Below are 18,851 nucleotides of genomic sequence, written 5' to 3' on the forward strand. Positions count from 1 at the left end.
AGACAGACAGACAGAATCAAACACACGACATCGCCACTGCCACTGGTACCTACACCGGTGCTCTGGAGACACACATGCTCCCACCTGAACATGCCTCCGTAACACTCACACAACTGCGCGCCATGAACTGCCCACTGCAGCTGGATGGGCCAACCTCTCGGCTGGCTGCAGGGATGCATCCAGCTCAGTGAGCACTGCCATGAGCGTCGCTTTGGTGGCAAATAAAGACTCAGCCGCAGCGAATCTTTGGTCTGACACTGTCAGGGGAAAGGGTGAAGGAAAAAGGACCCAATGGACCAGAGAGGTGTCGGTTCTTCTCTCCGACTGAGAGGAAGGAGGTTACGTTAGCAGCTTTTCCCAGGGTCTGACTCTTTTCTTTAATCACTTTGGGCACTGTAGCACAGAGCACAAATCGAACTTGATTTCCCCCTTTGATACAGCACAACAAATAGTAATGAGCAACTTTCTTTGCCTGGAGGAGGGGACAGCAGCCTGTAAGTCAGCTTCACAGCACTCAACTCCAGGCTGTGTCTGCTGATGTGGAAAGGAAGGGAATGCAAGCCTGTGTGTGGGGCTACTTCTGGGATGATATATTCCAAATTTACTGGCTTTTATTCAACTCCTATAATACTTTCTTTCCTATTATTATTATAATAGGTAGTAATAATTTTTACCACCTTAATGTTTTCTTCTAAGGACCTTAAAGTCTTTTGTAAACAATAATGACAATGCTTTCTTAACGTAGGGAATAACAACAATCTCTAATTTACTGATGGGGAGTCTGAGGTATAGGTATCTAGTCAAAGTCCAAGGAATACAACCCACAGGCCCAACCTCCCAGGCCCCATATATTACATCATCTTTCATTTTATTCCCCGAAAGTTGTTCTTGGTCTTAGCACTTAAAGAGAGTTGACACATGGTAGATGTGGTCTCTGCCTTGGAAATTCTTTTTCTAATAGCAGATTAAAAAGTCCTCCCATCCCTCTGTAGTTACTTAAGTGGCTTAAGAGTGGCCCAAAATAGACTCATTGAATATTTCCAGAAAATTTTGAAAAAAAATCTTTATTTTGTGGCCAGGAAGTTAAGTGTGTGACACTTACTGAGAAGCAAAAGCTCTGAAAATGCAGCTTGAAAGTAAGGCAATTTAAAAGTGAGTTTGTCAGAAACCGTGCCACACTGAAGTTTTCAAAACCACCAGATTTCAACCCGCCCAGTGCCTTTTGCACTTACTCAGTTGTATGAGATGCATCTCCATGTGTCTGTGGAGCTTGTTGGGGGGACTTGGGAGATGTTCCCAAGTTGCAGCAAGCAAGCGGGCCTAACGTGATGCAACTGGACTTATCACTTGATATATCTCCTCACTGTGGAGGTATTTTAAGTAGAGACTTCCTAAAGGAGTCGGAAATGCTGAAGGCAACCTGGGGGCCTACCTCATGAGTACATGCCTTCTCACTATTTTTGAATGCACAGCCATGCTAACAAAAATATGCTGAGCTTGACATGCAACTGTACACTCACCCACAGGCATGCAGATGAACATGCCTGCATACAGGAAACTCTCAGATATAAACACCCACCCATAAGCAGATCAAACTTGCACGGTGAGATAGCCACATTGGCTCAGAAAACACGTTAATGGACTCAGTTACATACACAACAACCCGTGTGTCTCCACCAACAACCATTCAGAACGCAAATACATATGAAATAACGTATGCTTGCATACACACTCTCTTCCCCCGCCACGGATTCATGTCTGTACACTCTCCCATGGATTTGTAGCTCATACACAGGCATCCAAACACATTCAGGAACATATACTACAACCAATGGAGTGCACACACAAAGACCCACCCATGCACACTCACATATATCTTAACGAAGGTTTTGGTCTGGGAAATTCCTTTTCAAGAAACAAAAATAATCGTCAAAAGGAAAAAACAGAGCACGGGGATCTGCACAAATAGATGCAAGCACATACCTACACGCACGCTGTGGAGCCTGTCTGTCAGGGTTCCCACCACAACTACAGCTCTTGCAGCTCAGCCCCTGCTGGGTATGCTTCCCCTGAATGCAAACGTCTGGTGAACCTCACAGGGATTTCAGGCTTACATGCCTATGTCCACATGTCAAACTAACCTGTGCCAGGTGTCTCCATCTTCCCTAACTGAGCACAATGAAAACTGTCCTTTAGCTCCAAGAGCAGCACTTTCCAAGACCCTACCACAAACTTTCTTCAGCTTCTAAGGAGCTGGGCAGAAACATCTTACCTGCACCTGACCAGTCTAAACATCTCCAGTTAGTGGAGTTTATTGGCATTTTAGGGTTTATTTTTTTCTTTCTTTTTCAGACTCCAGGTCTCTTGGAACAAGACAAGACAGTGTACAGAAACACAAGGCAGGGTTTGCTCAAACCCACAAACAGCAAGAAAGCAACAAGCTCCTGAGGAGAAGGGGAGAAATGTTATCTGATAAACTGCCTCACACTGCTTGGGAAGATGACAACTCTCCATCCAAGATGGGCGGCTACTTCCAAAGCCCATTTGCTACAGATGTAACATATCAAGTGCTGCTAGCAGGAAGGGAATCCGACAGGACAAACCAACATACAAAACATTCTCTTATTCAATAAGGGTTATAAGTGCAAAGGGATTTCAGAACATTTCAGAACAAACTCCATCCATAGCTGCTGCTTATTTATCAGTGCATCAAAAGATTGTGCAAGTTTTTAGTAACAAACATTAGAAACTAGTAGCAAAGGACTTGCCTAGATAAAAAGAGAAGATTTAAACATGCCAGGTAACAAAAAGACGTGTGCAGAAATCTGTAAAAACTGTATAGAAGGAAAGGATTCTTTAGAGGAAACAGAGGGACCATTACGCAATGCTCGTCATAACCCTTACTAAAAGAGTCAGGGCCACTCCTGCTGCCTCCTCAACTAAGACAGGTGATGGTTGTTTGGACAGAGGCACAACCTCATTTTTCAGAGACTTCTATAACCAAAAACTGGATTCTGGGCCTTGGCTGACATGAACTTGAATTTAGACAGGGAATGGAAAAGAGAGGGAGCCTTGTCAGTGGTAATTAAGCACACCAGTATGGCTAGCCCTGGAGACTGAAGATCAGAACGTAGCACAATTAGCAGCAGCATGACCTTCTTGACAACATGCTGAGAGTGAATGCCATTTATCCTGCTTAAATTTAGCATCTGAGAGCTGGGTGTCTAGACAAACCTAACAAACCTAGACACTCACCAGTCACTGGATGGGTACCTCCAAAGAGGAATTCATTTCCCCTGTCACAGACATGTACAGGGAGGCACAGGTTGGCCTGGGGAGGTGTGCGTTTCTCTCTACTAACAGTAAGAGGAGGCCTGGGTGACTATCTGTCTTCCTCTCAGATGACTGAAGTTTAATGAGATGTGTATCAAAGTGCCTTAACCCATGATGTAAAAAGTTCTTTAATTTATAGGAAATTACTGTGAGTTTCTTCAAAAGGATGCATTAGATTTTCCTTCCAGTACAGGGTTTCTGACTATGATAGACCTCCATTCATTTATCAAAACACAAGGATTTCCTTCCTTTCTGCTTGGAAGACTTTTGTACGAATTCAAATACATTGGTCAGGAAAGCCTTGTTGATGTTTATCATAATTCATCTCCAGTTAACTGTACTTATTTCCTCACTTACTGTGTACAGTTCTGCCTCTATGGATGAGAATTGAACTTTCTCATAATCTGAAGGCTATTGACAGGTTCCCCATTTAGTTTTCTTGTGACAAGTGTGGCATAAAAAAAGGTTTTAATTTCATTCTTTAGAATTAACAACTTCAGCCTGCTAATCATTGTAACTTCCCTCTAAAAAGTCAGCACATTTCTAATGTCTCTCTAGTAAAAGGGTAACCAAAATTGTTTACAACATTCTGAAAGAAATGTTGTAAACAATTTTTTGTGTCCAGAAAGTAGGACATCTAAGAGATGTAAAATAAAAGTTCATTTCCAGTTAGAAACTATTTTCCATTCTCTCAAAAGGCAGGGAAAGTAGACTAGTGTCAAAGGAAATATTTCATTTATTAAAAATCAAAATATTACAACTTGGATAAATGTCCCTGTTTCAGAATTGAAAAAAAAATAATGTTGAACAGAAATTAAACTAGAACCGAGATATGAAAACATTTTGTTTGGAAAGTTCCAAGTATGGCATGTTGATTTTTTTTCAAAATGTCACCTACATTTTTCCCTAAACACAGCACTGAGTGAAAAATATGTTGTCACTTTTCTGGTTGCGATGGATTGCCTCTACAGTACACAACAATTCCAAGCTGGAATGTTTATTCAACAGCCACATCATTTTGCAAATTCATGATTGATTTGCTCTTCATTAACATATTTACAGCAAGTTTCTTTCAATCTTTCTATTTTCCTGGCCTTGCTAAGCTGGATTCTGCAGTGCAATTTCTGTCTGTGCTCATAAACCCAGTGGGTCCTTTGTAGTCTTTCTTTTGAGAATCTGTGTGTTTCCTGCCTGCCCTTTGTCTGTTTAACCTGTAATTCTATATCCATCCACCTCCAAAGAAAGACAGAGGAGAAAGTTTGCCTGATGTGATTTATTCCTTGAACACCAGCTGCTCATTTCAGTCTCCATGGCTCATTCAGTCCTTCACCTGTCTGCTGAGATGGGCACCAGCGGGGCCAATCAGTGTCAGTTGTGCTGGTGGAATTTGTGAAATGGAGCAAACCGGGTTGCAAACCCAAAAACCTGGGTTGAACCTCTGGTGCTTTGTGTTTCTTTGGGCTTTCCCTTTTGTTTTTATTTTTTCTACCTTTTTTCAAATTAGAAACCAAACACTGGGAGAAGGTTCATCTAAATAGAGATGATTTGGTCTTTATTTCTTTCAGAGGAAGCCTTCGTGAGGAGGCACAGGGAGGATACCTGGTTTGGTTCCCGCAGTTCCACCTCGAAAGAACTGACCTTTAGATCTCTGTGGGGTGGAGAGTATTGAACTGCCATGGGAAGCAAAGCATAACAGTGTGTAGACCAAAGTGCTGGCCTGGTTCTATTCTAGCAGCTTCCCATGGCACAAATAGCTTTTTCACTTACACTCCACGTTTCCCATCACTTTTCCTGCTATACAGTTTAATTCATGCCAGGCGGATTATGAGGGGAAGAAAATGATGCAACGGTCAAAAAGTCCTTTAAGTCGTTCCAAAAATTAAAACAGAAGAAAACAAAACAAAACAAAACAAAAAAAAAAGAGAGCTTCAAAACTAAACAAAAAGCTCTGAAAACAAACTCAAAAGAAAGTAGGAAGGGGAGGGGAAAAAAAAAAAAGAACCCGGGAAAGACAAATGAATGTTAGAGCAGGCACGATCATGGACAGACGCCAGCTACTTACGTTCACCTCGGTGATTGCTATATCAACAATGCTACCCACAACAATCAAGGCGTCAAATGTATTCCATGCATCACAGAAATAGTGCTGCATGTGGCAGAGAAGCCAAGGAAAGAGAGAGAGAAAGGAAGAGAAAGAAAGAAAGAATATGAGAGAGAGGGGGGAGGGAGAGAGAGAGGGGGAAAGGGAGAAAAGAGGGAAAAAAAGTAAAAAGTAAAATAAAATAAAATAAAAAACAAAATAAAACAAAGGCATGAAAGAGGGAGAGAAGAGGAAAAAAATAAGAAAAGAAAGAGGTTACGTGGGCATATTAAATAGTCTCTTACCACTCTACAGTATTGGTTGCTCAAACCTCTGTAACGTTTCACATGATGGAGGGTATCAACAAAAGCCTGGTTAGTCAGAAAGTTACACTCAAGCATGTCTACCTTTTGGAGTGAAAAAAAGCACACACACCCCAAACTCTGTGCGCTTTCACCAGTCACAGCCTTGGGGCGAGCTATGACAAGTGAAAAAGAAGGAGGCATTTCCCCCCCTCCTTTTTTTTTCCCTGGGAGAAGGAGAAGGACGACGGCAAGTTCAATAAAAGCATGACTAGAGGGAAAAAAACCAGAAAAAAAAAAGAGAGAGAAAGAAAGAGAGAAAGAGGGAAGGAACAGCAGAGGAGGAGGAGGTGGTGGTATCCTGGGGAGGGTAGAGTAATACTCACATTAGTTTCACTGAGAATGACGTCTATAATGCTGCCAATTACGATGAGGAAGTCAAAAACATTCCAAGGATCACTAAAGTAACCCTACATAAGGAAGGGGCAGGCAGGATGGGGATTAAAAAGGAATGTTAGACAGACAAAAACAGTTCAAAATTACCATTAGAATTACTGCCCTGATACCTCAAGGGGTTTTCCTCTTAGTCTACTTGTTTTGCCTCAAGCTGTAGCCCAGTCCTGGGATTCCTGACTTGTGTGAGCAGCCCCTATCCAGCAAATGCAATCCCAGTGCAGCCACCCCTCCCCTCCGACTCTCGGACGGGGGTGAAGGGAAGCCACATAGATCGCTTTGAGCATGTCTGCTCACAGGAGTAGGGCTTGCAGGACCAGCTCCTCCAGACATCTCGGATTCCTAGCAACACAGCACCCTTCCCCATTTGGCTTAGATTTGGCTGGGGGAAGAGTACAGGAATGGTATCATACGGTTCTCTCAAAAAACGGCTCCCCTTCTGCCACTGTGAATATCAATCCACCAGTCCATGTACCAGACGTAACGCTCTGCGTTGGCGCTGGGAACGGCTGGCTGCCACGTCATGACGGAGCAGAGGGCACAGTCAAGCTGGGGATGTGCTATTTAAACCTCACTGGTTGTCACCTTTTTCTTTACCCAGCCACAATGAGTATTATGACAGTCATTAGCCCAACAGTTTCTATTACTAATGCTTCAGCTCCTGTCTTAAAACTACAGAGCAGGACTGGTATTTCTGTTACTCTGAAAGCACGTCTGCACCACAAAACAAAGGTGTGAATGTAGCACGTGCTGGTGCATCCCACCAGTACGGGGTAAGAATGAGAGCAAAGTTGGCTTTAGCATGTGCTCAGAATGCGACCTTTTGCTCGCTCATGCTACAGGTAGTGCCACAGCATCACTGTCACGTTAGCTGTCTAGGACAGGCTATGGCAGATCCGCTAGCATGTGCTAAACTCATACCTTCACTTTGCTGTGCAGAATCACTTCAGGGGCTATCTCAAACATCTCATTGTCCTAAGCAGGGCCCAGGAGATGCTAATCAGCACTGCTTACTGTCCCCATCCTGCCTGATTTTTGGCTGGATAGGCCGTAAGGATACAGGACCCTTTTGGAAAAGGTTCTGTTCAGCCCAGAAGATGGGCTTCTGTATGTAAACTTCCTGTACAAGTCAATGTCATGAGCAAAGAAAATTTATCTTGGCTCACTGAACACCTGAGCCAACCTCTTCCCCTTGTTCTGCAGTCTTAAAAGGAGGCGAACATACAAAATCCTCTGTACTCCTTTTATGTGTTTGGTTTTGCGAGTATGGGCTAATCTGACCTCCCTGTTTCCCAGCTGCAGCATGTCTCCAGTGAGACTGAACCCAAGTTGCACTGCGACTGCTATTCTTAGCCAGGGAGTCAGGTCATGGGTAAAGTGTGAGACTGTGTTCCCAGGCAGTGTTGCAGAAAGTGAAAATAATAATAATAAAAAAATCCCAGCACTGGCACTGCACAAGCCAGGCTTGGGAACCTGAAATTACTGTGGGTTCAACCATCACTTGGAGCAGGCACTGGCAAAAAGTGTTTTTCTAAACGTTGAAGCACTGACTCCAGGATGCTTTGAGACTCACAGTTATAAACTGTATTATGCTTGGAGCAGGGGGGGGAAAAAAAGAAGAAAAAAAAAAAAGGGGTGAAGCAGAGAAAGCTACTGCCCAGCTCGTTCCACATCAGTGAAGGGAGATGGTAGAGTGAACTTTGAAATCTTCTCCTCAAAACCAACAACCTCCCCGCCCCCCCCCCCCCCCCCCCTTTATTCTGCAGCCTGAAATAGGCAACTCTTAGATCTACACTGGGAGGTGTAATCATCCCATGGCTACACATTACTAGGCAATTAGCTACAACAGGGAGGAAGGAAACAGGAGCAAAAGCAAATTCAGAGAATATTATTATTCAGCGTCCAGCCTAGAAAATACACAACAAATATTAGAATGAATTCAGCGGTGATGTCCAGCATCGTTAGCAACCAGATGGACCTGGAATAAAACTGTAATTAGACTTCACCAAGAGGAAGGGGAGGGAGAGAACAGCAGATTAATTTGTAGAGGCAAACACATTTTGAATAAATAAAGGACAGACACAGATCATACAGAGTTGCAAAAAGTGCCTTTGCAGCCTGATGCGACCTTGGCAGACAGTACACTTGCAGGATCAAAGAGAACAGAGTATAAGACAACAGACCCAATCCTCCTGCCCCTGTTCACGTGCACAGTCCTGCTGTAGGCAACGGCACTGCTCACATGCCAAATGAATACATACATCCAACAGCATGGCTATCTTCCATTTCCTTCTCAAATTGCATGGTTCAGGAACTATTAAGGATTTCAGCAGGAACCCAAAGAACTCCAAAAACCCAGAATTTGCTTTTGGGCAGTTGCAAAGGTGAAGATCCAAAACATGTTGTTCAGGTTTTACCCATGAAAATGATAACTATTTTTAAATCTGTGGTGATGGATAGGTGGTTATTTTTTACTATGATTGGCATCATATTGAAAGGAATGTTTTTGGTGTAACCAAATTCACAATTTCTTTTTACTGAGCAACTTCTTACGTAGAGCCCAATAGCCATTGCTGCTGGTAAAACAGCATTTGCTGCTGGGACAAAACCCAGGTGACAAGTAGCATCACATCCTGTCCTCAGATGACCACTGAAGCCAGTGAACTAAATTTGGCTCCCAGTTGCAGTAATGCAACTTCACTGGAAGCAATGATACTGTACTGATACAGTTGGCACATCTCAGGAGAGATTCAGGCCCGGAAAGAAAAGGTCCCTTTTTCATTGCCATCACAAATAGCTGCTTTGAACCTTTGTGACCACACAGAATATCTGGAGTCACTCTGCTCTCTTTGGTGGTGTTGCTCCAGATTTATACTGTGAACTCTTTCTCCCGGGATGCTCTACTGAGTCTCATCAGCCAGCTCCTTGCTTGAAAGTCATGGGCTGGTCTGCTCTGGGATCACAGAAAGAGCATCACCATGGTCTGTTATTGTGTGTCTGTAAGGTGGACTCGGAGAGCTCTTCTCTTCCTCCTGTACCTCTTAGATGAGTGATAGAGAGGAGCTGTGGATATGAATGCAGTTTTACTCAACCCCACATCCAATATGCCAGTGTTGATTTAAGGAAACACATGAATTTCAAAGCCTTCCTTTCCTCCTCACCTGCTCCCTCTGTGTTTCAAACAGAAGGGTGAAAAATAGGAAGATATTATTCACAGTAAGAGAGCTCAAAGAAAACAGAGAATATAGATGCTTCATTTGTGTGCAAGGTAATGGAATCCTTCCTTGAAAAGCCACCCTCCTTAGAGACATTTACCTACAAACAGCCATGTGGTTACTTGGCTTTGGATCAGACCTCATAATCTTGTCAGGAATTATGACTACATATTGAGAGTGAAGTGCACCCCTTCAGGACTTGCCTCTTGTGACCTCAAAGTGCATCTTCAAGCCACATTCCTCACTGGAGTGTACCAGGGTGGCTAACGAAAGACAAGCTGAATGAAGGAAGAGTTTTCACTCTAATAAAAAGGTTGTATTTCCAAACTATTTTTCCCACCAGAAAGTTCTGTATACTTTTCCCAAGGGGGTGGAGGTCTGACTGGAAATGAATTGATGGCACTGTTTGTTTTTGCAGTACAGGAATTTAGAGTGTAATACCATATTTTACCCTTAAAGGGAGACGCTTGACCCTGATGTAGTTGTATAATTGCATGCCACATAATGGCAGCCTCAGGGGCTTACTGGGGAATGGTAGTCACCCTCTCTTGTGGGATGTCTTTGGAGGTCCATGAAGCTTTTGGGGAGAAAAGAGGACAGAAAGAGACCAGGAGGATTGGACTGAATTTTCAGGAAGCATGAAATAGCCCCACCATTAGAGCACATTTTTTTCCCTTTTATTTCCCCAAAGGTAGCAAAGGATAGTGTATCATCACATGATCAATAAGTTAATGAAAGGCTGAGCATAAATATGCAGTAGCTGACTGGAATGGAATCTCATTTGTGTGAGGGGAGCAGACATCATAGCATTTCAGAATGAGTATGCCAATCATTTTTAGGTTTCCTAGTTGCTGAGATTAGCTATCAAAGAAGCTAGGGTTTGTTTTGGTACTCATGGAGCCATTGAAATCTCTGGATACCATTTCTTTTACTTTTTGTGAAGACGAGATCCTAAATGCAGTATCTAAGAAGCCTCATTAACGGCAGAGAAAATTGCCCACTGGAGTCTATCTCAAGGTCTGAGTTGAGTCATCTGGGGCCAATAATAAGAACGTGCGCTGGCCGGGGAGCTATGCGTCTACACCGAAGCACAGAAATCCTCGGGGGAAGGGTGCTGTTGAGTCATGGTACCAGCAGCATTTTGAGCATCCAGCCCTGTGGGAGCTGCAGGGTCATTTGTGTGTTAATTGATGTGCAGTTATTTATCTGCTTAGTCCCAGGTTTTCATTTCCGTCTCTTATGAGGTGGCTGGCAAAATTCAACAAACCCCTCTGAGAGAAAAGTGTCTAAAGATGGAGAGCACAGCAAGGGTCAAGGCTATTCACTGGGTGGGATCTGAATGTAGGTCAGATGGTTCCCAGTGGAAGAAGATGCTGCAACGTCATGGGAAAAAAGGGAAAGACAGGCATGCAGGCATGCATGTATATACGAATGAATACAGAAATGAAGCATCGAGGAGGAGAAACTAGGGCATATAGATAACTACACAGCCTAAAAGGAAAGCAAGCTACAGGAGAACCTTGCTATCACTTATCTGAAATAAATCTGCACGTTAAAATGGCAAAAAGAAGCATCAATCTTAATCAGCTGGAAAGAGTACATCAGAAGGAGAGAAAGGGGCCGATACCCTGATATTCAGTGTGATTTCTTAGCAAAAATTTCCTGCTGATTGTAAAGGGCACCAAAGCAGACTTTGCTGGGGATTTGCAAATGAGATGAACTGCTAGTTTGGTTGATGGTTGCTTAGTATGTGAGTTTGTTTCTGAAAATGCTGCAGGCTATTTGGAGCTGTGAAAGTCAGTTCTCAGACTTCATTAAAAGAGGCTTTCCCTGAAAGTATTTTTGCAAAAGGGACAGTTTCATTGGAAAACAGTATCGAATGAAATGACCTTTACACTGTACAGTGACTCTTGGCATACCTTCTCACAGCAGATTTGAGTGATTTACATGCATCCTGAACAATCTTACAAAGCTACAATAGCTCCTGACACCAAATGGAGATTTGTGTCAGATGCAAGATCTGTTATGCTAAGATACCATTTAGCCATAACAGCAATCAGCAAAATTAGCAGAACCTAGTAGAGAAGGAAGAAAGTGGAGGATGCAGCTGCTTGGAGCTCCTGACAGGCTGCAGGAAAACAGCATCTATTTGCATACTATCTATCAGCTCTCATCCATTGATGGATTAATTCTGAGACACAGACTCTCTGCCGTTCACCTACCAGTTGCTGTAATGAGTCACTGCTGCAGGGAATTGTACAAGGCCCCCCTGTACTCCGTCAAATCTTTCCGCAGACAAGGGAGTGAGGAGAGGAGCTTTCCAGCTCCCCATACTATTCCAAATGTCTGGTCAGTTCTGAAGAAGCCTCCTGCCACTCTGCTTATTCCACAAGAAAACAAGACCAAGTTGTAGACCAAGATAGGCACTCAATAACTTTGATGTTTCCCTTTATCCTCTCTCACTGTTTCATGCTCAGTCTCACAATGAGGGTGTCGGTAAAAGCAGATAGGTGTCCCTTGGGGTCTGAGGGCCTGCCTGGACGTACTGGACACTCTACCTGACAGAAAAAAAGGAGTTGGAGGGCTTGAATGTCTCTGTGATGTGGAAAAAGACTCCAAATATTTATTTTTAGGTCACTGGTATAAAACTGGGGTACCTTGTTACTGGTCAAAAGTGGCCACCTTCTGATTATTGTTTGAGAGCCTGTAGGTCCTAAAGCAAACTTCGGGTCTCACCTGTGCTTCTAGTGGACAAATATCTCCATCACAGGAAAAAAAAGAAAAAAAAACCCACTGCCTGAACCAAGGTCCCCAAGCCACCACTTGACAAACTTAAACATTTACAGAGGCTGGCACTATATAATCTCTTGAGTCACAACAGACCCTTTTTTATGCTCTCTGCACCTACTGATAATTGACAACATCAGGGGGACATGCCTAGAAAAGTCTTTATCATACCCATTCTGTGAACTGAGAATTCCCATTTCCAGATGTTGCAATGCAGTTCATTCCACCAGAATTGTATTTTTGAGATGGTCCCATGAGCCCCTCATGCCCACCTACGTGGTGGTAAAGTTATTTTACATCTCTCCGTATTTCATTTACTGTAAAGTGGCTAGTTAGTACACAAGCACTCAGCCATGTGGAAGGCTTGAAGTACAATGTTATGTCCCAGGTCCTCCAAAGACTGGGAAAGAAGCTCGGCAAAGGCAATATGGAAGCTTTTATTATGGAAGCATCTCTTAGAGGTGGCAAAGATTGTATTTCAAGACACCATGCTGAGAAGGCCTGAGGAAATGATAACAGTAAAACATGCTGAAACTGGATGATTCAGTTAGCTGACCCTGATGTCATTTTTGGCCTGGATTGCTCTTAGCTGCCTTTGAAGGGAGGGTGAGTAATGCCTCAAAACAGTAATGCCTAAGGCCCCCCTGGTAGAAATGCATGAAAATGGAGGCAGAGTAACAGAAAGCTCTTTTATAAATTCTGCTGTCCACCTAGAAATAGAAGCTAAATGTTCTTGACTTTCCTACAGGTATGTTGTGGCACCGTGATGCCCTGTGAGGAGTTGGGCCCTTTTCCTCATGAGCAACAATTACATTGCAATCATTTAACAATTACTGCCCTGCAGTCAGGAACCAGACTTGTTCTCAGCAAAGAGAAATAAAATCAACACCAGTCTTACCAGAAAGACTGGAAAGTGAATGTGATGGCTTGCTATGTCTGAACAGGTCATTTATCACAGAACAGATTCTGTGAGAATTTTGCTGTCAAATTCCATTAGGAAGAAGCTGTGAATGCTCAAACACTTTGCAAGGTCCAGAAAAAGCCAGTCTTGATGAGAGCCAACAAGTAACTCTTAAAGGCAATAAACTAAGCCAGCAACATGAAACAGTCCTATGAAAAGAGCAAAAGGATGAGCTTTGCTGTTTAAGATAGTCTATTTTCTAAAGTTGGACTGACATCCCAGCCCAGGGAAGAATGGTTCAAAAGAAGTAAAACTCAACCTGTAAGAACAGAAGTGACACATCTTTCAGAGTGAAGAGCCATTTATTGTTGTGGGAAGATGAGGCAGTGGCAAGTAATGGGTGAAGAAGCATTCTGAATACGGGGCTGGACTTGGAATAGCTTCCCTGTCTCCATATGCGCCATGGGAAAAGGCTATGGACTGCTCTGACATGGTTGCTGTGTGGGTAGTGGTACTTATTGGAAGAAAGGCACAATCTTCTAGAAACAGGCTGGTAAGTATGAGCAATAGGTTTTTTAATAGTTTCTTTTTTATAAGTTATCTCCATTTTCAGAAAAAGCTTGATTTTCTATGGATTAGAGTAGTTAATAAAATAATGCTTCCTTTCATGTAATCCATCAGTCATAACTTTCCAAAAGAGGATGGTTACTCTCATTTTATACTTGGGGAAGCAGAAATGTAGAAAACTAAAGTTTCCAAGGTCCTACAAAAGCCAGATGCATGATAGAGAAGAGAAATCAACTCTCTTAGACCTCAACCAGGTAACCATTTGGCAGTGGAAATGTAATTTCCTAACATGATGAACAATTCTTAAAAGGGGCTGTATCACAGTCTGTTATCTGGTATCATTTTTACATGAAGAGAAGATTCACGTCTACGAGAACTTCTGACCCTTTAAAACAACCTCACATGAAGCGATAGAGGGTTGGGATTTTTCTTCTGAGTGAGACCAAGTCACTTTTCCCTGGAACTGTTCCCTTTACACGCTGCTGCCGATGCTGTCGATGCTGTTGTGAATGAGACCCCAGTTCACCATCCCACTGGGCTTTTAACACTGTGTGAATAATTTTCTGTATTAAATAATTAAGTGTAATAGCTAATAAAGTACTTCCCACACTGTTGCATTGTGCAGTCATATCATTATTTTTGATCATTTATAATGACATTAAAACCCCCAAGTGCCAGACTGAAAATAAATCTGTCACAATGTTGCAGCAATATGCAAATTCTCTGGGTACGTTTGCTGTGAAGGAAAAGGTCCTCTTTCATTGAAGCTCTTATACAGCTTCTTTAACAGTTTCTTCTGCCTACTGAATTCTCCATTGATCCTTCAGAAAGCTGGAGGGTTGCATAGCTCTGGCTGATCAGTGTTAGAAATTTCACACATTCTGTGTAGTAATTAGAGGATCTATTTGTGTGCAGAAAATTGCTGGCCTTGTCCTCCAGGAAGGAGAACATCCTGCATTTAAACAATGAATGCAACATGGGAAGTAGCAGATCAAACAGCCTTTTTGTCACTCACCAATTGATTCCACCACATCATGAAAGGACAAGTTTTTTGCATGAAGAGGGAAGTTTGTTCTGTAAACTCATTTCATTCTTGGCCTCTTTTTTGGGGCCACCAACAAAGAAACCAATCGAGATCCACTCTGCTCATGCCTTTCTGCAACATATATTTTCCACCAGGAAATGGGAAAGAGACAAGGATACTTCATACAGGATGTCAACCAGTGTTCAGAAAGAAGGCTTTGATGATTCCTGACCCACATTCAACTAGAGGTATGAGGTAGGATTTACTGCGAAATTATGTTTCTCATCATCTGTCTAGTTTCTTCTGTTACATTCACCTACCAAATGTTTTTCACACTGCATGAATTGTTTAGGTGGAGTTACGCCTATGCCATCTCAGAATATAAGCATATGCACAATAGAAAAACTTTAGTCTGGCACTACTTTCTTCTCCTTCAAAGTGTCAGGAATGGCCAGACTTCCCCTCCCACACACGCTCAGGAACTGGTGAGGAACTCAGTGAAATCTAGAAATATCAAAGAAGATTCCCTGTACTTTCACATCACAGAGAAGACAGTTACTTGCTTGCTTCATTTGTAGAAACTGTTGCTAAATCAACCTCACACCTGAGTGTTTTGTTGCAATTTTCTTTTTCTGTACTAACTGGAAGATTTGTTTTTCAAGGCTCTACAGTTACACGAAGTATACTGTTTAACTTGATTGGCCAGCACGCTAAAACACCGGGTTGTGGTTCCTCTTTCTTTTAGTGTCACTGCCTTGTAACTTGCTGGCAGCACAGACGCCTGAGGAGTTTTGATTTAAGGCCTGGAATAACAAAAGTAGCTGCTTTGGCCCTTGGCTAGTGGGATGCCCTTCCATCTTCTGTGAGAAAGTCTCAACGCTGAGCTGCTGTGAGAGTGCTGTGGCACAGACTGTGCTACAAGAGGCTCGGTTACTTTCTTAGCCTCTCTTCTCTCTTCTTTCTTCTTTCTCTGTGACATATGGACAGATAGAAATTCTGTCAGGCAAGCAGCATCCAGGAGCAAGTTTACCTGATGACTCTCTGTTCCAACCTACTGATGGGTATAAAGGACTGGAATGACGTGATCATCCATGTCCAGAATAATTATCCCAAGTATTTCTTCACATCAAAGTCACCTAAACACGCTGCTCTGACCTACAGTACTTTTAGTACTTTTGCAGAAAGGGCTTAGCAAAGGGGCTCATTCTTTGTCTCAGACCTGAGAACACGAAAGACTATATGGTCAAACCTCCACGTGATATCTATGCTATGCAAAATGCGTGAAACTCCTGGCAGGCAGGTAATCACAGCAAAGAGAAAGCAGAGGAGCGATTAATGAGGGGTTAAGATTTTTTCCCTTTTCTAGTGTATTTCCAAATCCCTTGGGCCTGATTCAGCAATTCCTTCAGAGCCTCAGACTGACTGCATGCATACAATGCAGTGTCTGGTCGTGCACTACAGAGATGTCAGGGATTTCTGGTCATATGGCTGCTGGGATTGTTGAAGCAGCTGAGATTAATTCCATCTGGGCTACTGGCTATACAGAAGATCCAGAAGAATATACAGTATGTTCAGACTTCACCCAGAAAAAAAATTTGGGGTGAAAAAGGAAAGCATTTCCAGGGTAAGATGCTGATGCATTTTGCAATGGGGCTGAGATTAATTCACAGAAGTAGGGAAATATATTGCCCCCAACTTTTTTTGCAAATTATTCTCATGAGACAGTATACAGGGAAGCTCTGTGGCTGAGATACTGATGTATTTGAACGTGGAGACCTGGGATGTCTGCCAGAGAACTTCAATAAAATGTAGAAGCACAAAAAGATGTTCATTAGCTTAAAAGCTATGGGTTTTAATTCAGTTTTTAATTTTCTAAAAATCCCTTTCCATGTTTACTTTTTCTTTCAGCCCTGTTTCTGGTTTTTTCCTTGCATCATTTTTTGTCCAATCGTTTCTTTCTTCATTTTGTTAATACTTTCCTCCTTCAGGGCCCTCGGTTTATTTTTTTTCTTTATGCCTTTAAGGATATTCTGTCCATTCCCACTCTCCACTATCTGTGTATGGCTTTTCCTCCCCTCCAGGTTTGGTTTCTCTCTCCCCCCCCCCCCCCCCAACATGGTCCTTTCTGTTTGTTTATTTCTCTCACTTTCTTCAGTTCACACACTCTCTTACCTGACTATTCCTAGCTCTCTCCATGCTCATTATTTCTTACCCAACATCAAACAGAGCTCGCTCTTTTTTGTTGAATGGGATATTTTTTTCCCCCACCCACAGATCCTGAAACATAGTAGCTTTCTCACCCTTTCTTTTGCCTTTCAAAACACTTGTTCCAGCCAAAGGCAGGGTGGTGGTTGGAGACAGCCCTTCCCATTGCACTGGGTAGATGACTCAGACAGCAAATACTCCATGTCTAGATGCTGCCCCTCCAAAACAGAAAGGGTAATACTGAAGCTGAGGAGAGGAAACAACTAGATGACTACTTAGGTTAAGAACCTGCCAAAACCAGCAGAGAAAGTCTGCAAAGTAAGAGCCATTTGACAACCAGAATTGTGTGGCTAAACTCCATGTCAGGGAGGCAGCTGCCTGCACCATGGGCTCACATACGTTGACACAACTTAAACTACTAATTTAGACCACCATAGTTCATCCCAGACCGTGTGATTTTTAACTAAATACAATTCCTATGTCTGTTGGATGGACCTGAAGTGTTTTTCTGTGCTGAATCAAAAACCACTCAATTGTAACCCATTTTCCTGACATTTTTGTATCAGTGCAGAATGGCTGTACTTTGCTTTCTCCATATAAGCTGGAGAAATAAAACACTGTGATGAATGATACCAGGGCACCATCCTAAGCTACACAGGTATTTCTAAAAGTACTAGACTGAAGAAGTATAAAAAGCATTAGATTTCCAAAATTAACCAACCTTGTTCCTGTGGTGCAAGGGGATAGATTGGATATAAATTTCAGTTGTTTGTGAAAATGCTGAAGCCTCTATCCTGACCAAGGAATGACAGATTATGGTTATGGTGAGAAAGAAGTATGCAAGTAATATGAAGCAGTCAGTGTGACTTCAGGAGAGGCTGCTCAAAGATCTGTTTATAGGCATAAATGTACGAGAAATGGAGTAGTAAAAAGGGAACAAAGAGTCATTTTGCAAGTTTGAGAAGAGATATCAGTGCATCAAATGCATGATAAATGCTGATTGAGAGGAGCTTAAAGAGGAATATAGAATGGAAGATGCATCAGGGGATAAAGAAACACCAGGGACGCATAGATCCATCAGTAAATGGAGACTAAGAAATAACCATGGGCGACACTCATGACTTCCACTACTCAGAGGGTCATAGCTCGTCCTGGGATCACATGGGATTATATGCCTTGTGCTGAATGTGAAACTTGTTTGAAACAGTGCACAGAAGTCTGAACTCAGCTACATGAAAATGACATTAAAGAATTGCAAGGATTCAGAGTAAAGTAGCAGTGATAAATGAGGTACTGAACTAACTATCTGAGGCAGGACAGATGGCGTTGTTACAGGCTGCTTTACAAGTAACATCCATAAACACCCAGGGAAGAAAGGTGCTGACAGTGTCTGGTAAATCGAATAGACTTGTGATCTGTAGTCTCTCTGACAGTCATAATTCCACAGAGGAAATCCCCAAGATTCCCTTTCCACACACAGACCTGGATTTGACAAAATAGATGAACATGTGCTTTACTTTATGCACGGGACTAGTTCCACTGGTATGTCTTCCCTAGTTTGAGATGACAGGGACAGTGGCAGAAAATTCATTGCTCTCAGATTACTAGTCCTGCCCTAGCTAATAAGGGGATAGATGAAATGTTTCCTGAAAGAAAAAGTAGATGTGGTTCATCAGTAAAACAGTCCATTCCAGGGACCTGGAAAGATCTGAAATTCCTGGAGGAATATCCATCCCCATATTAGCACATACGTTGACAGATGGCGCAGCTTCATATGAACAGGAATTTTAAGTCACTGTCTTTGAGTTGAAAAGATAAACCCCAGGCAGGTTTTGTAAAGCAGCTGATCCTTCATGGACTGGTGCTTGTGGGGATTCTTTCTTTAGGAAGCTAGGACAGTGGTAGCTGTGAGCACCCCAGACAGCACAGCACCTCTCATTCCCTTTAGTAGTTTTCTCTGGAAAAAACACCAAGCAGCAGCAGC

General features: G+C 42.6%; 1 protein-coding gene across 2 annotated transcripts in view; it reads right to left on the minus strand.

Moving 5' to 3' along the window:
• Window positions 1–18,851, minus strand: part of CACNA1C (calcium voltage-gated channel subunit alpha1 C) — a 492,824-nt gene that overhangs the window by 53,707 nt on the left and 420,266 nt on the right. Inside the window, exons 31-32 of one of the 2 annotated variants that reach the window (XM_049822255.1) lie at window positions 6,102–6,185; window positions 5,396–5,479 (exon numbers count right to left, since the gene is read on the minus strand). In XM_049822255.1, coding sequence (XP_049678212.1) covers window positions 5,396–5,479; window positions 6,102–6,185 — 168 coding nt within the window. The remainder of the gene's footprint in view (window positions 1–5,395; window positions 5,480–6,101; window positions 6,186–18,851) is intronic. The other variant, XM_049822254.1, reaches the window with a different exon arrangement.

This window comes from Accipiter gentilis, chromosome 18 (assembly GCF_929443795.1).
Source record: "Accipiter gentilis chromosome 18, bAccGen1.1, whole genome shotgun sequence".
In the NCBI taxonomy this organism is placed as follows: domain Eukaryota; kingdom Metazoa; phylum Chordata; class Aves; order Accipitriformes; family Accipitridae; genus Astur; species Astur gentilis.